The 24,019-nt window shown below is 38.3% G+C and overlaps 1 protein-coding gene across 1 annotated transcript in view; it reads right to left on the reverse strand.

Moving 5' to 3' along the window:
* The window catches only part of LOC143437354 (uncharacterized), a 100,824-nt gene that overhangs the window by 74,046 nt on the left and 2,759 nt on the right, over positions 1-24,019 (reverse strand). The window contains exons 3-7 of the mRNA XM_076922147.1: positions 21,937-22,049; positions 16,402-16,528; positions 16,143-16,203; positions 14,462-15,036; positions 13,385-14,383 (exon numbers count right to left, since the gene is read on the reverse strand). Coding sequence (XP_076778262.1) covers positions 13,385-14,383; positions 14,462-15,036; positions 16,143-16,203; positions 16,402-16,528; positions 21,937-22,023 — 1,849 coding nt within the window. The 5' untranslated portion in view covers positions 22,024-22,049. The remainder of the gene's footprint in view (positions 1-13,384; positions 14,384-14,461; positions 15,037-16,142; positions 16,204-16,401; positions 16,529-21,936; positions 22,050-24,019) is intronic.

The raw sequence follows: 24,019 nt of genomic DNA on the forward strand, positions 1-24,019 counted from the left end.
TGGGTATTTCGAGGCTTTCTTCCATTGGACTAGACAGAAGACACCGACCTGAATTGTTTAATGGCATTCAGCGCCTTCAGCATTTTCATGAGGCTGAAATTCCTTTGAACTTTTTCCAGATTGAGGGTTGCACACAATTCTCACTAGAAATCGAGTGTCCATTTCCTTAAAACTGAGGCTGGGTTTCTTTTAAGAGAGGAGTGCTTGTGGTGAGGGTGATTCAGGTCTCCTCCAACTCTTGGACCTGAAGGCAACAGTGGGAAGAGACACAGGTCAGGTGCACTAACTTCTTACTTCCACAAGGTGGCACTCCATACTTGGTATCCATATGCTCCTTTCTTAAGGACAAGTGCATAACAACCTATGGCCAGCAGGGGTCGGAACAACACCATTCTTCTGTTTCTCTATTTGTTGAGTGTGACCACTGAACCTCCTATGTGGAGCTCACCCTTATAGACAGCATTCTGCTGTGGTCAGAATGGAGAAATGTGATATTTTAAGACCTCTCACTAGTAGGAATTAAAAGTTGACATTGGGCCATAGTCTATCGTACAATACTCTATTGAAGGCTTTTGTTGATACTTATAAAGTATAAGAATAAAAAAAGGCACAGTAACCCATTTTTATCTGCAGATAGTATAGTAAGATTTAAGAAAACCCCAAGGATATCATCAAGAAAGCTATTATCAGCATTACGGAAAAATTTCAAGTTGATTGCCCATTAATTTTATATATATAAATTGTATAAAAAATTAAAGAAAAGCATATGCTAATGAATACTGATTACTGAACAAAAAGACTGCATGTATTTATTTTTTACTTTTAAGTTTGTTTCACTCAGTGTGTGTGTGTGTGTATGTATTCCTCCATTTTATACAGATGTATAAAAATATGAATGTCTCTATGACATGAACAAAGTAAAACTGTCCTGAGAGATGAAAAGAAATGGTGAGAAAAGGATGGATAATGCTTTGAGAGGCAGAAATAGGCCTGATATACAGTAAATACATATATGAAAATTACACATGTGTGTGCATGCTCTCTCTCTGTCTCTCTGTCTCTCTGTCTCTCTCTCTCTCTCTCTCTCTCTCTCTCTTGCTGAACTTGCGTGCATGCTCTCTCTCTGTCTCTCTGTCTCTCTGTCTCTCTCTCTCTTGCTGAACTTGCTGGACTAGTATGATTACCTGAGTTCAACCCCTGGAACCCATGGTAGAAACTAAGAACTGAAAATTGTGGCACATACTGCACAGACACATGCACATACACTGACAAAACTTTGGAAATTAATAAGCATTTTAAGTTTGAAGCACAAGCTTCAGGAGTTGGAGGTGAGCCCTTCTCCCTCGCCCGACATTAACCTGCCTTGAAAGACCCCAGATCACAGATTGAGCTAAACTAATGTATCTTATTAAAGTGTGACACATTTAATAAAAAAAATTAATGTGCAAGTATGCATGACACAAGCCACAACAAATATTAGGTTAAAAATATCAAGTTGCTGGTTCTTTAGCTTAGTTGAAAGAAAGAAATAAGGAAAGAGAGAAAGAAAGAAGAAAAGAAAGAAAGAAAGAATGAACAAAAGAAAGAAAGAAAGAAAGAAAGAAAGAAAGAAAGAAAGAAAGAAAGAAAACAGAGAGAAAAAAACTAAAAAAATTATGAAGGGAAATACAAGCCATTCAAATTAAGTCACAAAATGAAAGCAAATGGGCTCGGGATGCCATACTTGCAGGAAGAAAACTCTTTGGACCCTTTGCTCTAATGAGGTTGACTGAGTTTGTCCCTGCAGGTCCTCCACAGGCACTTTTCCCCTGCTGGCTCAGCTTGGGCATATTTGTCCCTCGTCTTGTAACCAGGCAAGGCAGGCAGTGGGAGAGCCAGGTCTCCAGCCAGCAGGATAAGCTGCTGTGCATCAGAGCCAGGGAGCATTGTTGCAGCCTGAGCAGGAGTTCCTGAGTCCGCACAGCCACTGCCACAAGGTTTCCACTATGCTCCTGCTTTTCTCGCCTGTGAAGCCCCTGCTGCACTTTGTTTGCTGTTTGCTACTGTACTGAACTGCTGACAAAAAAAATCAAGATCATTCCCTGAACAGGTCCTCTTTCCCTATATCCTAGTAAATTTTGTCTTCCACTACCTCTGCTGGGTGGCGGGCTGGAGGAGAGGTTGAATGCTTATTAAAAGTAGGTTGCAAAATAATTGCACACACACTGCTGTTGTGGAAATAATGAAAAAGCACGCAGGCTCTTTTGTACAAAGTATTTCATCAGAGGTCTTGGGCTCCTCAGGCCTCCTCAAAAAAGCTCTGAAGTCAATTTTAAGGAGGATCTAATAATTCTGTGTGTGGTAAAGGAAGCGAGGCACTTGGCTCAACTAAAAGCCATTATATGTGGTTTTAAATATGTTTCTTCAAGAAAGAGAAACTTTCTCTTTGAACTCTGAAGCATCCTGAACTAAAAATAACAAATGAAGCTTAAAAATGGTGTGCTTTCACATCTTCTGAGCCTTCTGTCTCCTTCTTCAGTTGTATGATGTTTGGAAAACTGGGAACTTTTCTGAGGGTATAGAAATGCCAAGGCCTGAGAGGCAGGGGAAGGATTGGTTTGTTGTTGGTAGTTGTTTTCTCACATGGGTTGGTTGTGGTTATGGGTTTGTAGATTTGTTTTATATGTATGAGTGCTTTGCCTACATGTATGTATGTGTACCATGTGCCTATGAAGATCAGAAGAAGGTGTTAGATATACTGGAACTGGAGTTACAAATGGTTGTGAGTCACTATGTGGATCCTGAAAACTGAATCTAGGTCTTTTGGAAGAGCAGCCAGTTCTGTTCACCACTGAAGCCACCTCTCTAGCCCCCAAAATATGTTTTTAAAAGAGACTCAATGCAAGAACAAGTAAGGACACAAAAACAAACATAAAGCTTCTGATTCCTTGAGCCAATAGTATTTAATTTGGAATTAGAAACAATTTACTAATTTACTTTCTGTTTTAGAAAGCAAAAGGCAGATATTTATTCAGCAAAAATAGGATTTCAAAAAAGTTAAAACTCTTCATACTGTTTATATTTTTGCTGCCATTCAGGCTGTCCTCATGTCTTCTTTACCTGTTTCTTGTTTAATGTCTCATACTAGTCTGCCCTGACTTATGTGTGACTTTTTGTTCTGTAGTCTGTATTAGGTACCTTCTGCCCTGAACCAGATGGCTGAGGAGGTACTGCCATCAGGTCTCCCAGCTGGACAACAGTCCTAAAGCTTTAAAATATAAAAACTGAGCAGTTTGAGAGGAAGTAATGAGGGATTAGTAATCAAAGTTTTGATTGCTGCTAATATCAGTAACAGCAGGGGTTGGAATAGAGTATTGCTCCTCTCCATGGATACTAGGTAAGGAACTTATCTCAGAAATGCTGCTGACTATAAATGTGTATTCCACAGTTTAATGCTCCATACTGACTATTTCCCTCTAAGGATTTCATTGATAAGAACTGTTTAAAGTTCATTAGTAAGTGACTTAACAGACATTTCCTATAAATCTACAATTTACTTGTCATTATTAACAGACTGTGAGGTCACATAGATAATGGCAGTACTGTAAAAGATGCTTGTCAGATTTGCTGTTATTTCCTTTGGGGATGAAGAGGCTCAATAAGGAGGTAGCTGTAGTAACTTGCTTGCTATGTAATTTCTACAAGTGAGGCTGGGTTTCATGCTAACAGCACCACAAGAGAGTTGAAACAATGATAAATATTCCTTCCCTGTGGGGTTTTGTAAGCTGCTTTGGTTGATCTTGAATTGGCATACCATCACCCCACCAGTGACCTGTGTGGTTGGGATTAGAGGATACACTACTTTGATGTTTCCCTTCCAATGATTTCTGTTGATAGATATTCACATGGTAAGTTTTCCAAAATAAGACTGTGGCTAATAACAAAATTATACCATGTTATAAACCCAGTGACATTATCAGATGCCTAGACAATTGAATCAATGTTTTTCTTTTATTTATTTATCTATTTCTTTCTTTCTTTATTTATTTTTATTTCTTTAAAATACATTTCAGATTTTATCCCACCTTATTCCCCCCACTACCGAGGAACCCCCTATCATATCTCCCCTCCTGCCTCCACAAGGGTGTGCCCCCACCTACCTTCAACTTCCCCCTCCCCACCCTCGAATTCCTCACCGATCAGCCTTCATGGAACCAGGGATCTCCTCTCCCACCTATGCCTGACAAGGCCATCCTCCCCTAGGTATTCAGCTAAAGTGATGGGTGCCTCCCTTTGTGCTCCCAGGCTGGTGGTTTAGACTCTGGGGAGCTCTGGTTGGCTGGCACTGTTGCTCTCCTCATGGGGCCACAAACACTTTCAGCTCCTTCAGTCCTGTAACTTCTTCAATGGGAACCCATGATCAGATCAATGGGTAGCTGTGAGCATCCGCCTCTGGATATGTCAGACTCTGGCAGACCTTCCAGGAGACAGCTGCATCAGGCTCCTGTCAGAATGCATTTCCTAACATCCATATTGATGTCTATCTTTGGTGACTGCACATGGGATGGATATCAAGGTAGAGTGGTCTCCCAATGGCCCCACCTTGACTTTCCCACACTTTGTCACCTTATTTGCTCTCTTGAGCATTCTGTCACTCCTTCCAAGAAGGACCGAGGCATCCACACTTGGTCTTCCTTCTTCATGAGCTTTATGTGGTCAGTTAGTTGAATCTTGGCTATTTCAAGCTTTTGGGCTAACATTGCTTATCAGTGAGTAAATACCATGTCAATGTTTTTCTAACATTAGAAGATATACAACTAATTTAGTAAAGTTTAAATAGAGTGTTCAACTTCTTACACTATTATGTAGAATTAGGGCTCATTATGTAACTCCAGGTTGGTCTCAAACTCATGATGCCCCTGCTTCAGGTGTGTGCTACAACAGTGTTCAGATTCCCAAGATTTAAATATTTAAAATATCTGAAGGGGATTGGAGAGATGGCTCAGCAGTTAGAGCACTTGCAGAGGCACTGAGATCAGCTCAAACACCCACATGGTAGCTGACAATTGTCTGTAACTCCAGTGCCAGGGAATCTAATGCCCTCTTTTGACCTCTGTCAGTACCAGGCACATGCAAAGCACAAAACAAACATGCTAGGGGGAAAAAGCAATAGGAGGAGCTCACAACGACCTGCCCCTATTTGAGGATCTATAGATAGTTGCTAGTTGCTGAGAGAGGAACGCTTTTTTTTCAGCCCTATAGTCATTGGTAAATTGCCCATTCCTCAGTAATCAGCCCCAAAGGCACAAGAAGATAAGGCAGTTGGGGAGATGGCTCAGCAGTTAGAGCACTTGCTGCTCCTCCAGAAGTCCCAAGGGTTCAGCACTCACATTGGACAGCTCACAATTGCCTGTCACTCCAATTCAAGGGAACTAATACTCTTGTCTCCTGCATCTGCACATACATCATGTGTGTGTATTGTATATGTGTGTGTGCATATACATATTTTATATATTATCTAAGCTCACTTGCCCATACATACATACATACATACAGATAAAGTAAGTAAATCTTTGAAAGAGCAGTATGAAAGTAGAAGAGAAACCAGTTGAGAAAAGGAAAGGGTCAGCGGGAGAGGGGAAAGAGAGGGTGATGAATGACAAATATGAACAAAAAACATTATATTAACACATAAAAAGTCACAATGAAACCAGTCATCATGCATAACTAATACATGCCAATGAAACATTTAAAAAGTCCATTTACTGGCCAGTTAGCATTATTTAGGGTTTTATGATACATACACAAAACATTACTTCTCCTATAAATGCTGGTTTTGTTCTGCTGGTTTTGTTTAGGTGTGTGCACGTGTAAACATTTATGTACACATATACATGTGGCCAGAGGTCAACCTTGGTGTTGTTCCCCAGGGGCCACCATCCACTCTATCTATCTATTTATCTATCTATCTATCTATCTATCTATCTATCTATCTATCTATCTATCTATCCATCCATCCATCCATCCATCCATCCATCCATCTATCTATCTATCTATCTATCTATCTATCTATCTATCTATCTATCTATTTGAAAGGGTCTCTCAGTGGCTTCCCTCCCCTCTTTCTTTCTTTCTTTCTTTCTTTCTTTCTTTCTTTCTTTCTTTCTTTCTTTCTTTCTGTCTGTCTGTCTGTCTGTCTTTCCTTCCTGTATTTATTAATGGGAGAAGGTCTCTCAGTGGCCTGGAACTCATCATGTAGGACAGGCTGGCTGCTTAGTGAGCCCCAGGGAACTGCTTGTCTTAGTCTCCACACTTCTATGATTACAGGTGTGTGCTTGCTACTGTGCCCAGCTTTTCTGTTTTGTTTTGTTTTGTTTTGTTTTAAGACACCTGACTTGGGTCCTCTGGAAGTGCAGCAAGTACTCCTAATTACAGGGTCATCTCTCCTCATTACCAGTCTTCTGCCTTTTCCCACATAGGCATTGTATGCTCTTCACATGTGTCCTGGGGATACTACTCAGGTCCTCGTACTTGCAGGGCAAACACTTTACCAACTGAGCTATCACTCCTCTCCATAAAAGTTGTTTTTGCATTTGTTTTAAATCACATAAAAATAAAAAGGGAAAAACCAGGGCTTGCACTAAGAATGTAGCTCACTAGGAGCAAACGTGTCTAAAGTCCTCAGGTTGATCTCTAGAACAAAGAGTAAATAAAAATTAATTTAAACAGAAGAGAAAGTAAAGGGTAGAAATGGACATTTATTTATACTCACATGTATGTGGATGATTGAACACAAGATTGTGTATGGCCTGAAAAGTGCTAAGTGCTATCTATCTATCTATCTATCTATCTATCTATCTATCTATCTATCCATCTATCTGCCTATCTATCTATCAATCAATCAATCAATCAAATCAATCAATCAATCAATCAGTTTCTAAGACAGGGTCTCACTATGTAGCTTTGGCTGTCCTGGGGCTGAGTATGTCGGCTAGACTGACTTTGCCTCCTTAGTGCTGGAATTGAAGGTATGTGCCACTATGTCAGGCTCATTTTATTATTTAAAAATTGGTTTATTTACTTTTTTATGTGTGGGGGTGTTTTGCCTGCACATATATCTATCTGTTCAGCATGTGTAAGCAGTGCCTCAGAGGTCAGAAAAGGGCATTGATTGGATCATTTGAAACTGAAGGTACAGATGATTATTATCTGCCATGTGGGTGTTGGGAACTGAACCTGGGTCTACGGCAGGAGTGACAAGTACTATTAAGGGTTAAGTCAAGACTTTATTACTTTTAGTTTATGAGAGTATTTTCTTACATGCATATCTGTACCATCTGTGTGCCTGGTGCTCATGGAGACTAGAAGAGGATTTAAGATTGCAAGAACTGGAGTTACAGACTGTTGTGAGCACATCTTATGGAATAAAAAGACAATGAAACTGTCTCTAAGATGAAGGTCCATAGCACAAAAATCCCTACATGACAACACTGGCAATTTAACAGCTTGCTTTATAGTCTAGAACAGAAAGAAGGGAGTGAGCAATGGAGAACAGAAGTAGACATCAAGATATCATCACATCAGGAGCCGAAATCCATAAAAGAGAAAGAGAAGAATACAAAAAAAAAATTAATGAAATGTAGAGTTGGTCCTTTGAATCTTTTATTAGACAAAATGGAAACACATATTAAAATATAGAGAATATCCAAATTCCTGAAATCTAAAATGATAATGGTCACAAAATAACAGACAATGGAGAAATCCAGAAAATGGTAAAGACATAGTTTTAAAATGCCTGCACAATACCAAATTTTAAATTCTAAAAGAAAAGGCTAATCTCCTCAATAGGTTCCACTTACCAAAGTTAAATCAAACTAAGGTAAATAACAGAAATAGACCTAAACACCTGGAAAAACAGAAGTCAGTACAAGTCTGCCAAGAAATAGAGGCCAGGTCCATGAGTTTCAGAGTAGAATCCTACCAGACTTCCAAAGATGAGTTCATGAGAATATTCCTCAAAGTATTCAACAATATAGAAAAAGAAGAAACCTTAGCTGATTTTATTTTGTGAGCACATGGTTACTCAAATATCCAATCAATATAAAGACTCAGCTACAAAAAGAATTACAGACCATTTTCCCTTAAAACTACAGATGCAAAAATATTTAATAAAATAAAATACATTAAACAAAATAGAAAACACTTCAAAAGATCATCCTTCATGATCAATGAGGCAGGCTCCATTAAAGAGATCCAGGAATGGTTTAATATAATGTGCTTAATGTGTAAGAAAATAAAACAAGTGGTCATCTCATTAGATGATGAATGATTCTGTGACAATATTTAATCCTACTTTATGATAAAGTTCTTGGATTGATTAAGGATACAAGTGACATACCTAAACATAATAATGTCACTTTACTTCAAACCTATAGCCAACATTAAATTAAATGAAGACATTCATATTAATTCCACTAATTCACACACAAGATGAGGTGATCCATTCTCGCCATATCTATTTAAAATACTATCTAAAAGTTTAGCAAGAGCAATAAAACTGAAGAAGATAAAAGTAGTATAGATTATAAAGGAGGAAGTAAAATTATCTTTTTTATTTTTTTTGGTTTTATGAGACAGGGTTTCTCTATATAACCCTAGCTGTCTTGGAACTCACTCTGTAGACCAGGCTGGCCTCGAACTCAGAAATCCACCTGCCTCTGCCTTCCAAGAGCTGTGATTAAAAGTGAGCGCCACCACTGCCCGGCCAAAATTGTCTTTATTTGCAGATGATACAAGTGGACCAAAACTTCCCAAATATAATTCCTAGACCTGATAAGCCCTTTCACCAACGTTGTTGGATACATGATCAACTAAAAATACAAAGAAAATACAGTGGCATTACAAATAAGTTTGTAAGTGGAAACAAAATAGACTGACATCATAAAATTTGAATTGATGCTTGTCACATTTTTTCCTCATAATAAATAACCTTGAGTAACTCAGTGTGTTGGGTATGATCTTACCAAATTCTTTGTAGTCACAGATTACTTTGGGTATTCTTGAGGGTCCTCAAAGATGACTGTGATACACAAAGGCTTTAATAGATTGATTTCATGCTGAAGAGTTTACTCTTATATAAAGATACCAGAAAGTACAAAACTTTAATGCATTGACTACGTTTATGGGGTTTCTCTGCATTATGGCTTTATCTCATGGTTTCTAGGACGACTGCCACATGCAAAGGCTTTACCACATTGCTTATGCATAGTGTTTCTCTCCAGGATGTATTATTCTATGTTCATAGATGACTGTGTTGTGAAAAGTTTTTATCTCATTGATAAAATTTGTAAGATATGTCTTCAATATGTGTTCTGCTATGTATTCAAATATGTCTGTAATATACAAATGTTGGGAAGAAGCCAAAGAAACTTGCCCTAAGGAATGCCTTTTTGTTACCAGCCTCCATTTAATCATAAATTCAAACTAAGTTTTAGGTCATAGGGGACCTGTGTACTTAACAATATCTGACTAGCTTTCATCATTCATGGTTTGTTACCTAAAACATAGTATCTGTTCCTAACCATAATTTCTGTTATTCATATTTTATTTCTCAAAATATAATGTTCCTAACAACAAAAGAACAAATGGCTGTGATAGTTTTGACCATACAACCTACATTCTGTATCATTTGACATAGAGTAAAACAGAAAAAAAAAAAAAAAACATGATTGGGAGAAAAATGTAGCTGTAATTTGGCAGAGGACTTTGTGGTTTTGACTTTTGGATGTTATATAACTTTCTGGTTCAGGGTGGGGCTGAGGTTGGGTATTGCAGTTAAGCTTCTGAGTATAGTTGTGTGGCTCTGATTTATCAGTAGAGACTTGATTACAATAAATTCTTATCATTTGCCTTGTCCTGTGTTTGAGTTGAGTTAGATCTCAGTAGACCCCATGATGTAAAGGCTTTAGCACAGTATGTAAGCACTGTGAGTATGAATAGTTTCATAATGATGAAGACTACAGAGGTGTGCAAAGGCTTCATTATACTAAACATGTCCATTAGGACTATGTGGGTGTGTTCTGAGACACAGGGTGCATATTTAGCACTAGAAGGCAAGTCCAGGGTCACAGGGGACATGATTAAGACTGAGGGGATGTGTCCTGAGTCACAGGGGCATGCTTAAGACTCAGGGGGCGTGTTTAAGACCAAAGAGGTGTGTCCTGAGTCACAGGTGGCATGCTTAAACTCTAGCATGTATTCTTTCATGATAATGAAGACTAGAGAATTGTACAACCGCTTGACCTTATTAAATACATTCACAGGGTGTCTGTCTTAGTGTTTCCATTGCTATGAAGAGAAATCATGAACAAGGCAACTCATATAAAAGCAACAGTTTAATTGGGACTGGGTTACACTTTCAAAGAATTAGTCCTTTTTCATCATAGCAGGAAGCATGGCAGGCATGAAAGAAAACATGATGTTGGTGAAGAAGCTGAGAGTTCTGCATCTTGATCCAAAGGCAGGCAGGAAGATACTGTCTTCCAGGGAGCTAGTAGGAAGGCCCATTCTGCACTGGGTGGAACTTCAAATCCTTCAGTGATGGACTTCCTCCAAGGCCACATCTCATAATAACTTCCTCTCAATCCCTGAGCCAAGCATATTTATACTACCACATTCCACTGCCTGGCTCCATTATGATTATGCAAACACATGAGTGTATGGAGACCATATTTTAAAATAGCATAATACAAAATATGTGAGGTTCAAATTAAAAGGTCGTCATCATCTATAGAAGTCTCATAAATGTTAAAAGTCCAAAGTTCAAAGTCTCTTCTGAGATTCATGCAATCCTGTAACTATAATTCCTTATACTTTCAAAAATACAGCATAAAATATCAAACCAAATTCACAGTATATACTTCACCATTCCTAAATGCCATTGTGAGGAAATACTGGGCCAAAAAAAGACCAAAAGCCAGCAAGGAAATCTCCAAACTCTGCATCTCCATGTCTGATGTCAAAGCATTCTTCAGATCTCCAACTCCTCTCTGCCCTGCTCACTGCAACACAATTCTTTCTCTTTGGCTGGTTTTATTTCCTGAAAGTTTTCCTGAGAAGGTATTCCATAGCTCAGGAATCTAAAACTCTTTGTGTTTACAAAGTAACTTCAAAATTACAGCTTCTTGTTCCAGTATCTGGGATGTCCAGATGATCTGTGCTCCTCAAAAAAAACTGGGTCTCTCTCCAGCTCTTCCCTCTGTACTACAATAGGTTCTGCTTGACTCCACTCAACTGCTACTGCTGTTCTTTCTGCTCATCCCATGGGACTGACATCTTCAGTATATTGGGTTTTCTGTGATAAACAGTCTTCAGTGAGTTCCTCTCATAGGCTCCCTTCATGGTGCCAAGCCTCAGCTGCACTGCATGAAACACTCATGCCTTAAAACCAGTGCCACCTGGGTGAGTCTTACACAGGACCGAGTCAAGCTGCACCACAATGGACAACCTTGGCTACCTTTGGAATACAACCTCTTCTTCCTCCCAGAAAGCACTTACCAGAAGGTTTCACCTCAGTGATGCTGGTTGCTTCTTCATCCCCACTAATATTCTAACTACAGCCAACCATCATCAATTGTCTCAATCATTCCTTCTCTTCTTTCCTTTAAAAGCAGAGCCACATGGACAAAGCTGCTGAGTTCCTCTGCTTGCTGAGGCTGGAACATGGCCCCTTCTATTACATCATCACCAGCTTTCTATTTTTCAAAAACTTTACTGGCTAAGCTCAGCTGTCCTTGAACTTGCTCAGTAGATTAACCTTGAACTCAGATCTGCATGGCTCTGTCTTCTGAATGTTGGGTAATACATGTGTAACACTTTGCCCATAGCTAAGCTTTTCATTACCTAAAACGTGTTCTGTACCAGGATGACTTGAATCAGAAATCAGCTTGATTCTGATCTCCTGGGATTTAAGGTATGTATGTGCCACCATGCCTGGACCTAAGTGTATCCTTTTAGATTTTAAATTGAAAACCCAGTATAGTAATCACAATCTGTTCATTGTCAATTGGACACATACTTGTATCTTCTTATGTCCACATAAAAACAATAATTAGTTAATAATAATGCCTAACATTATACAGTTCTCACCCATACAACTTCACATCCATATGTTTAGGTGGATGGAATCTTGCCATAATATCACCATTTCTTTAATAACATTGTGTATCTTTGATCACAAGATTTAGCTTCATTCAAATTCCTGGTGAGATTTTCTCTTTGAAGCTAACATTTCATATTTTTCCTTTCTAAGATTTCTAATTATGATCAAAACAAGCACCATGAGAGTAAACACAGGCCAAAGGCTATCCTTGGCTTTCCTGAGACTTCTTTGTCAATGCAATTAACAAAATAAATCTCTTTACCTTCAGATGGGAGTAAAACACAGCACCATTCTTCAACAAAGCATTATAAAAACTATATACAAAGTTGAAATTACCCTTAGTACGTATGTGTTCTACTAGCATGGCTCATGAAGTTCCACTTAATGCATGTACAAACCCAACATCAAACCCACATTGCTTCACACAAAAGCCTGCTCAGGCCTACCAATAAGAATACTTACGTCTGGGGTACCAACTTCTGCCTTAGATAAAATTTCCATTGCTAAGAAGAGACACTGTGACCAAGGCAACTCTGTTAAAGGTAAATAGTTAACTCGATCTATCTTACACTTTCAAGTGTTTAGTTCATGACCAACATAGCAGGAAGAATGAAAGCATACAGGCAGCCGTGATGCTGGAGAAGGAGCTGAGAGTTCTGCATTTTCTTGAGAAGGTAGTCAGGAAGAGACTGTCTTCCAGCCAGGTGGTAGGAGAGTCTGCTTTTTACGGGCTAGAGCTCCAAAGACCACCACCCTAGGAGTTCACTTCCTTCAAAACAGTAATATCTATTCCCACAAGGCCAAACATATTAATATTGACATTTCTTAGGGCCAGGTATATTCAAATCATCACAATTCATTTCTACTATGAATTTTTTCATGCATTTATATATGATTAGGACATGCAGATGCTTTACCACATAGATTACTTTCAGAAGGTTTCTCTCTAGTACGTGTTGATTTTTGTATTCAGAGAATAATGTGGCATGTAAATGATTTTCCAACATGAGTACATTCACAAGATTTCTGTCCAATTTGTGGTCTTTTATGTCTTTGGAGACTAGTGATAGGCATAGGCTTCTCCACACATGTTCCATTCATAAGGTTTCTCTAAAAAGTGTGTTACTTGAAGTGTTTGGAGAACACATTGTAATGCAAAGACTTTACCTCATTCATGGCATTCATGCAGTTTCTCTACAGTATGTGTCCTTTTATGGATTTGGAGATGATTTTGTTGTGTAAAGCCTTTACCACATTGATTACATTCATAAGGTTTCTCTCCAGTATGTGTTCTTTTATGAGATCGGAGATGACTGGGCCTTGCAAATGCTTTACCACATTGATTACATTCATATGGTTTCTCTCCAGTATGTGTTCTTTTATGTCTTTGGAGACTACTGTGATCTGAAAAGGCTTTACCACATTGATTACATTCATGAGGTTTCTCTCCAGTATGTGTTCTTTTATGTCTTTGGAGACTACTGTGATCTGAAAAGGCTTTACCACATTGAATACATTCATGAGGTTTCTCTCCAGTATGTGTTCTTTTATGTATTTGGAGATTACTTTGTTGTGTAAAGCCTTTACCACATTGATTACATTCATAAGGTTTCTCTCCTGTATGTGTTCTTTTATGTATTTGGAGACTACTGTGATGCGAAAAGGCTTTACCACATTGATTACATTCATAAGGTTTCTCTCCAGTATGTGTTCTTTTATGATATTGGAGATCACTGTGCCATGAAAAGGCTTTGCCACATTGATTACATTCATAAGGTTTCTCTCCAGTATGTGTTCTTTTATGTCTTTGGAGACTACTGTGATCTGAAAAGGCTTTACCACATTGATTACATTCATGAGGTTTCTCTCCAGTATGTGTTCTCTTATGTTTTTTGAGACTACTGTGATCTGAAAATGCTTTACCACATTGATTACATTCATGAGGTTTCTCTCCAGTATGTGTTCTTTTATGTCTTTGGAGACTACTGTGATCTGAAAAGGCTTTACCACATTGATTACATTCATGAGGTTTCTCTCCAGTATGTGTTCTTTTATGAGATCGGAGATGACTGGGCCTTGCAAATGCTTTACCACATTGATTACATTCATAAGGTTTCTCTCCAGTATGTGTTCTTTTATGTCTTTGGAGACTACTGTGATCTGAAAAGGCTTTACCACATTGATTACATTCATGAGGTTTCTCTCCAGTATGTGTTCTCTTATGTTTTTTGAGACTACTGTGATCTGAAAAGGCTTTACCACATTGATTACATTCATGAGGTTTCTCTCCAGTATGTGTTCTTTTATGTATTTGGAGATTACTTTGTTGTGTAAAGCCTTTACCACATTGATTACATTCATAAGGTTTCTCTCCTGTATGTGTTCTTTTATGTATTTGGAGATGACTGTGACATGAAAAGGCTTTACCACATTGATTACATTCATAAGGTTTCTCTCCAGTATGTGTTCTTTTATGATATTGGAGATCACTGTGCCATGAAAAGGCTTTGCCACATTGATTACATTCATATGGTTTCTCTCCAGTATGTGTTCTTTTATGTCTTTGGAGACTACTGTGATCTGAAAAGGCTTTACCACATTGATTACATTCATAAGGTTTCTCTCCAGTATGTGTTCTTTTATGATATCGGAGACCACTGTGACATGAAAAGGCTTTACCACATTGATTACATTCATGAGGTTTCTCTCCAGTATGTGTTCTTTTATGTTTTCGGAGATTACTTTGTTGTGTAAAGCCTTTACCACATTGATTATATTCATAATGTTTCTCTCCAGTATGTGTAATTTTATGAGAATGGAGATGACTTTGACATGAAAAGGTTTTACCACATTGACTAAATTCATGTGGTTTCTCTCCAGTATGACTTCTTTCATGCCTGCAACAATAATGGGCACATGTGAAAACTTTACCACATTCATAGCCTGATCAATCATTTTACAAATATGTATAAATTTTACAGTTCATCTAATAAAAAGAACACTGAGATCTTAAGGTTTTATCACTTTAATGTTCATGGTTGTACTTGCTCACTGTGTGTTGCTGTACGTCTTTGAAAATACCTGTGATGGTAAGACCATTTATTACATGGCTCACATTTACAGAATCCTTTTTCTATATGAGATTTCTATATGATGTTTTTAACATGTCCTAAGAAATATGGGATAACTCAGAGCATTAAAACACCCATTGAATTCTTAGTTTTTCCTGTAGTGTGCATCACACAACAGCAGCACTGTGAACCAGGATGAACAAAAGAATTTACAAACTTCTAGTACCCATAGAGATTTTCTGCAGTGTGACTTTGGAGATGTTCCCAGTAATGTCACAAAATCAATCAACTGCAAACACCTATCATATTCAGAAAGTCTACCAAAGGCAGAATACTACATGTCTTGTCATTGTTCTGAAGTAGATAGAGGTATGTTGTTTCTTTTAGTATCTCTATGCTCACATGGTTTCATCCATGCTGACAATTGATACACCCATTAAAAAAGAGTAACAAATGAAAGGTTTCCACATTGAATTCACATGCATTGATTTTTTGTTCACTGCAGACATGATTAATGTTTCTCCAGGACAACATTCTTGACTCTCATAAACTGACAAAACACTAAACTTAACAATTTCACTGCAAGTATATGAGTATCACCAACTTTATCATGGACTATTTGCTTATTAGAAGGTTATGGATACATGTTTATCACTATTCAATGTGCAACATCTAAATATTATGAGACTATACAAATTGGTAGTTCCACAACATAGCTCTAATGGAGATACAAATCAAATAAACTGATCGCTTAAGGCATTTTTTCTTTCTCTTCTTTCTTACAGAATTGCCTTGCAAACACCAATCACATAACTGACATTGAGGTACATAAAAGGACTGATATTTTACACACTTGCTTTCCATTAGAGCTTCCAGATCATATTAAACTTTCCTCACAGGCATATTTGTATCAGCTTAAACATTAAAATTACCTTTCATGACTTCTAGAAGTTTGATATTGTTCTTCAGTATGATGCCCTTCCAAATTATAGCCTAAAACACGGTACCAGAAAATGAAAGATATGGGATTGGAATTAGGCAATATTCAATTTATTCTGAATTTTCACGGCAATGAACCTGATTTATTCAACTCAATATTACTTGTTCTCTATTGAAATAACATATGATCATCAGTAACCCAAAAACATTTTTCCCTTATATTGAGAAGCAAAAATAAATTCACAGTCTTACCTATAGCAGTGAGGTTCCAGTAGGTCTCAAGCATCACATCTTTGTAGAGATTCTTCTGGGAAGGATCCAGCAAATTCCACTCTTCTGCAGTGAAGTTCACATGCACATCTTCGTAAGTCACTGCTTCCTAAAATATCCCATACATGTGAACAACACAAAGCCTGATACTGACATCACTACAAAGTAAAGGTATGCTTCCTATAAAATATAATCTTATAATTCACATGATTTATCAACTTATTTGCTGACACATGAATTATAATATGATCACCATGTCAGTTTAGAAGAAACTTGAAATATTGACACTTGAACCCTTCACACAGGGTTCATCTGTGTCATTCCTGAACCCTTTGAATAGATTATAGCCTTGCAACACAAATGGCAATTGAGAGGGATATGCAGGGGGAAACAGATCAACTGTACTGAGCACACATCTGAAAAGCTGGATGAAAAAGTACTAACTACAAAGGTGATGGGCAAGCTGCTTGTATTTGCTCATGTATTTAATTGCAGAGGGACAGGCAGGTGTATGTTATTGAGTTGAATGTAGCACGATACATGCAATGAGTTTTAGGACATCAAAAGTCACATGTTAAGAACCTTACTGTGCTACAAAAATAAATCAGGAAACAAAAAATGATAGAATGAACTCACAGATTTTTACTGAACTTTCTGCAAAGCATTATACATTCAGTGCCGTCCTGTATTCGTCTTGCATAAACATGAAGTGAACCAGTTTAAACAGCAACATTAATAAATCTTAATAAAAGGGAATGCATGTTTAAACAGTTAAAAATGCACAGATGAAATTATTAGTAATGAATATGTTGATCAGAAATAAAGATTGTATTTCAGGAGTTCAACTACTGAGTATTTCAGCTCAGTAGTTGAGACATCTTGCTGGTCTTCCACATAATAGTGGACAATTTCTAGCATACACATGTGGACCAACACCTGTCCATTTCTTCAAGATCAGGAGTTCTGAGGCCATTTTCTGACAACAGTAAAGATGAGTCATACATGATATTCATATTCATGCACACAGTTGTGGGGAGCCGACAGAAGGCGGCTATCATCCTCACAACCATCTTGAGCCATATACCCTGAAAAGAAACTTGATCACATCAGCCTACAACAGCTGACCACACTCTGACAACATCAAGTTTTAGGTACCCAGGATCTTCACATTGGTGTGTGAGACTTAAAGCTGTGATTTAGAGCCAAGACTTAAGGGTGTGACTTAGAGATCAGATTTAGAGACAAGACCTAAGGACATGACTTAAAGGCATGACATAGAGGTGAGGCTTAGAAGTGAGACATATAAAAGGTGAGAGGCAGACAAAAAAGAGTAACAGAAAATCAGACACTTCAGAGAGAACAACTTGGAGTTAATTATTAGGCATTAGGCACTTAGCACTTAGAGAATGAACTTGGAACTTGGAGGCACTAGGATCTGGGAACTAGGGACTAGGAACTCAAGACTTGGAAATTGGACTAGGAAGAGAGACTGAAAAATAAACAGGATTGAATCACACTCTGGTCTCCATTCTTGAAGTTTGTCCTCATTCTCTTGCTTGCTGAACCCCGACCCGGAAACTGGAGCACCTTGGGGCAGTGTGGGCTCTAATAGTTTAGCCCCCAAGGTTTTTGGCAGTGCGGGTTTCAACATTGACAGAGTGGTCCGTGACATTTTGGCCCCCAAACGTAGGGCAGCTTGGGCCACAACACACAGGCATGATACATTATTTATTCAAAAATTTCACAACAAACATAAGAGTTAGGCAGAAAATCACAAACCTGCAATTCAATGAATCTGAAGCATCAGATAATATTGATGACATGGGCATAAGCCATCCGGAGAAACAGAATATAAACTATATATTTGGCCAAATTTCAAAATTAAAGATATGGATGAAGAGCAGCACAGAAGCATGTGCTTATTGAACAAAAACATGTCAGGGGGCTTATGTGGTTTCTATATCTACTATCAGCACAGGAATTGCTTCACAGAAAAATTTAGTCTAGAAAACCAAACACAGAATGAATAAAGTTAAAAATATAAATCCATCAGGTTTGCCAACTAGCATAGCATTGAATCGCAAATGTTTATACTGTACCTTATGTGAATTACAGACTGAGACCAAATGGGGAATGTATGGGAGTATGAGAAGAAAGCTGATCAAATTCAACCACAACACAGTAGACATACAGAACAAAATCTGTCCTGTCTAAAAGAAATGCAGGGGTAAAGCTGGAGCAGAGACTGAGGGAATGGCCAATGAAAACTTGCCCAGCTGGAGACCATCCTTATAGACAAACACCAATCCATGACATTATTAGGGATACTCTGTGATGCTCCCACACAGGAGCCTTGCATCATTATCCATTAAGAGGCTCCACCAAGCAGCTGACTTGAAACAGATGCAGAGAACCACAGTCAAACATTGAATGGCCCTTGGGGACTGTTATGTTAGTTGGGGGAAGGATTGATGTCCTGAAGAGGATAGGAATCCATGAGAAGGTCAACAGAATCAACTAACCTGGACCCTTGGGGACACTGAGAGCCTAATCTACAAACAAAATTATACACACAGTCTAGACTAAGGCCCCAGAACATATGTAGCAAATGTGTAGCTCAGTCTTCGTGAGGGTCCCCCAACAACTGTTGCAGGGGCTGTCCCTAAACCTGCTGTCTATCTGTGGAATCTGCTCCCTGAACTGGGCTGCCATGTCTGGCTTCAATGGAAAGGATAAACTTAACCCAGCAGAGACTTGATGCACCGCTGTGTGGAGATACCCAGGGGTCCACACCTTCTCAAAGGAAAAACAGAGGATATTGGATAGAGGGACTCTGTGCAGGCGGTGGACTTAGAGTAGGGAATCCACTAGGTTCATAGCCATTTTATTTATAACAGCTTGAAACTGGAAAAATCCCAGATGTCACTCAACGAAAATATGAATATAGAAAATGTGGTTCGTTTACAAAAGGAAAAACTATTCAGCTATAAAATACAAGGACATCATGAATTTTGAAGGCAAATGGATACAACTAAAAACTATTATCCTGAGTGAGGTAACCCAGATCTAAAAGCACATGCATGTATGTACTCACTTACAAGTGAATAATAATCATAAAATACAGGAAACCCACACTACACTCCATAGACACAAAGAAACTACACGAGAAGGAAGGCCCAAATGAGCATGGTTGAATCTCACTCAGAATGGGGAGTAAAGCAATCATAGGAGGCAGATGGAAGAGAGAGAACTGCATGGGAGAACAGATAAGAAAGGGGAAATCGGGGAGAACCAGCAACAGGTGTTTCGAGAGACAAAAGAGGGCCAGAGTGGGAATATGAATCAAAATCTGCAGCTGCCTGAGTGGAGGGGGTACATTTAGGATGTGCCAGAGACCATAAATATGTACCAAGGAGTCTAAGGTTGATCTTAGCTGAGATGCATAACAGTGAGATATGGACTCTGAAGAGGCCACACCCTGCATCAGGCAGGACTCTTAATGGAGAGTTAAAAACCCAACCAGTCCAAAAATCTTTCTACCCAAAATTTGTCCTGTCCACAAGAATACAATCTACAACAAAGATTCTGCACAGCAGCAAAATAACGTTGTTGCTGTTGTTCTAACTTGCTACTCCACTGCTGTGATTGAATCCTCTAAGCAAAAGCATCTCAGGTAATAACTGGTTGTGGTACATGGTTCTGTCAGATCACAGTCTATCATTTTGGGAGCTTAGATTAGAAACTGAAAGCAAAAAGCATGGACAATTAACTCAGCCATTCTGGATATCTGACGGGGCTGATAACTTATAGACTCATAGCCAATCCTGGCTATTTACCTTGAAAGAAAAGTTTTGAGTGGATGGTTTTCAGCTGACATTCATTCTAAAGCAAAGGAAAAATCTAGGTTCAGAACTAAGAGTTTTAGTTTGGATAGATGAGAGAGGTTCTGGTTAGTCAACAAAATGATGGACTGGGTATTAGGACTATCTTGTAACTCACTGGTACAAATTGGCATAATTATGCTCTAATTGTATTTTGAGAGAGAAGTTTTATTTTAACAGGAAGGGTCATATGTAAAAGGAACTTAGGTGGGAAGGAGTACTGAGAGGAAGAGAAGGAGTAAGGAGAGGAGGAGAAGTAGGAAAGGAGAAGCTAGGTGATGAGAGAGAGAAAGAGAGAAAAAGGAGGGGACATGGAGACAAATGTTCACGTGTCTCCACCAGTCAAAGATAGTTTATATATCTAGGTTGGGTATTGGGTTACACTTGTGATTCAGCATTAATAAACTTATAATGCCGTTAATTAATATTTTTTTTAAAAAGTGTATAAAAGCAAAAAGAAAAAAAGGGCATGGGATAGGGGTTTTCATGGGGGTGGGGAGTGGGGAAAGGGGATGGCATCTGAAATGTAAATAAAATATACAATACAAAAAGCATGGACAAACACTGTCTCCTGGCTTGCTCTCTTGCTTGGTTACAGTCTCATGCTCAGCCTGCTCTCTCATCCAGCCCAGGACCACTTGCTTAAGGATATTGCCACCCTCAGTGGAAGAGCCTTCCTACTCAATCATCAACACTATCTCTCACAGACATAGCAACCAGCTATTCTGATGAGGACATGCCCTGAATTGAGGCTCCTTCAGATGACTGTAGCTCTGAAATGCCGAGAACTGAAAACTACTATGACACAGACAAAATAATAAATGAGGAAGTTGTTACAACCCCAAACCAATGATTTAACCATATCAATTATAGGAGCTCCTGTCACCCCATGAGGAACTTGGAGTTGTAGCTGAGCAAGGACAAAATAGGGAGGGCACCTGGCTCAGAGCAGGGAAGGATACACTGGAATGGGGATCTCAGAGGCTGTGCTGACCTGGGGTGAGTTTCTTTAACCCTGGGTTCCCAGGCCAGTGCTACCAAAGAGGAGGCTAAAACAGCTGGAAGGTAGACAGAAAAGCAGATTGTCTCACACAACAGAAATGACCACCAACAAAGGACAGGATGTCTGACCCAAGGAAGATATGATAAATTTGTGACAATCAATGAAGAACAACCTCCCATCTTATGACAGCTCCAAGTTCAAAATTACAGAGTCACAGATGAACTGCACAGAGGGTAGTTCAGGAGGTGGGAAATGAGGTCTTTGTCTTTCTACCCTGTAAAATAAGGTAGGCAGAGCCTGACTTTGGCCTGGATGCTGTCTTTAAGAGCTCTCTGTCATGGACTAGTCAATGGGTCCAGGTCCTGTTGTTAAGAAGGATTTAACCCAAGGTGTGGGGCTGGTAACTAAATTGATTAGGATGGAGTCTGTCTCATTTCCTCAGTGAGAGAATAACAAAGTGCCACACACAATACAGACAGCCACAAGGGGGCAGTAAAAGCTACCCAGCAGATTCTTCCACTTGGACAAAGGAGAAAATGAAGACAGGATGGCAGCTGTGAGCCCTGTAGCAGGGTTTTAAGTCTGCTCTAACCTTCCCAGAAATTAAAACCAGAGAAACACCGTTCACTATACCAGGCTCTGGAACATCTTCGAAGCACTTTGGGGCTGCGACTCTCCAGTGTATCCACTGTAGCAGGGTTCCATGTTCAATTTAGTCATCTCCCTCCACAATACTCAAGAAAAACCTGAAAACCAAGGCACACTATCTCAAATCTGGCAGACAAGCCACTGACCCAAAAAGAATGGTGGATATTAACAACCGGCCTTTCAATCCTTTAGTTGGGAGTCCTGAGGGTCTTGGGTCAATGCACTAAGATGTTATGTCCAGGTCACAGAGACCCCAAAGACCAACAAGTAGCCTATTGTAATGCAAACACATGGAGGTCTTTATCATGAGCTCTGTAATAAGGATTCTCATCAGTCAGCCTCACATGAGATCAAAACTGAGAGTCTAGAGGTGCTGAGTATTTATTGTAGTTACAGCAAGATTGGGGCATTAACATATAGGTCAGCAACTTAATATTTAAAAAGCTGCATGTCTGGCATAATCTGCAGGAACCAATCAAGGGGGCAAAATCATCTGACAAACATGATGGGTAGACTAACTTTTCCTCTGTAAGGTGTATTAATTATCTTATATGTAGCTTAACCCTGCAGTTGTACCTTGACTGTCTGTTGACAAGGGGGGATTGTCATAGGATGTTTGCTCAAGTGGACTTTGTGCACTCTCAGAAACAGAATTGATTGGGGTTTACAAACTCATCTTTGGCCTGAGGTCCTGATTATTGAAAAATGCTCCTGTTCAACCACAAGCCATGCATGGCAATAGAAAGGGTACTTTGTCCAAAGACCTGCCTCACTATCTGTTACTGCAGATCCTAATATCAGTTGCACTTACTCTTAGACAGAATACCAGTGGAAGTTGCCTCTCCCCCTGTGCATCATCTTATAGATAAGATAGACAATGCCCACCTGCCCTTCCTTTCCTGCCTCATCCTTGTGTCTCAGCCCCACTTGTGCAGACAGTCTCTGTTCAACCACATGCTTTACCTGCCAGGACACAGGTAAGCGTTCTATAGATCTACCACACTGTTTATTATCCCAGATGCAATGATCACAGTTTTCCCCTAGCACTGTACTAAACACCAGAGGCAGCTTTACCTCTGTCCTGACTATGTCTGCCTGTGGATGCTAAGATCATCTCTTCCTCCTCACCTCTTCTCCCTGCTCCCAACATTACCCAGCATTCCCTATTGAAATTTAAAAATTAAAAATTAAATTAGTTTCTTTCCTTCTTGATCATTAAACTAAATTAATTACATTAATTTTAATTTAAAAAATTAAATTAAATTGAATTAAATAGTTTTTCATCATTAAAAGATAGAATTATTTCTTCACATATCTTTTATTTCCAGTAATGCCAACCTATGGTTAGAAAAGTATTTATATGTATTTATATATTTATATATATTATATACATTATATATTGACATACTTATATATATTATGCACATTACATATATTTACATATTAGTATATATTATGCACATACTTGAACATTCGTATCTCATCGACATATTTATATATATTACGGCACATGGATCTGAATATTTGTTTCTTATACACATATTTGAATACCTGTTTATTGTACACATTATATGTCTATAATATATATAAATATGTCTGTAATATATATAAATATGTCTAATATATATATGTCTATAATATGTATAAGTATGTCTAATGTGTATGTCTGCAGCAATATATATGTCTGTAATATATGTAAATATGTCTGCAATATATATAAATATGCCTATAATATATATGTGTCTGTAATATGTATAAATATGTCTGTAATATATATAAATATGTCTGTAATATATATAAGTATGTCTGTAATATATATAAATAGTCTGTAATATATGTAAATATGTGTGTAATATATATAAATATGTCTGGAATATATATGTAATATATGTAAATCTGTCAGTAATATATGTAAATGACTGTAATATATAAATGTCTGTCTAATATATAAATATGTCTGTAATATATAAAAAATGTCTATAATATATATAAATATGTCTATAATATATATAAATATGTCTGTAATATATGTAAATATGTCTATAATATATATATTTCTGTAATATAT

Source organism: Arvicanthis niloticus, chromosome Y (assembly GCF_011762505.2).
Source record: "Arvicanthis niloticus isolate mArvNil1 chromosome Y, mArvNil1.pat.X, whole genome shotgun sequence".
NCBI lineage: Eukaryota > Metazoa > Chordata > Mammalia > Rodentia > Muridae > Arvicanthis > Arvicanthis niloticus.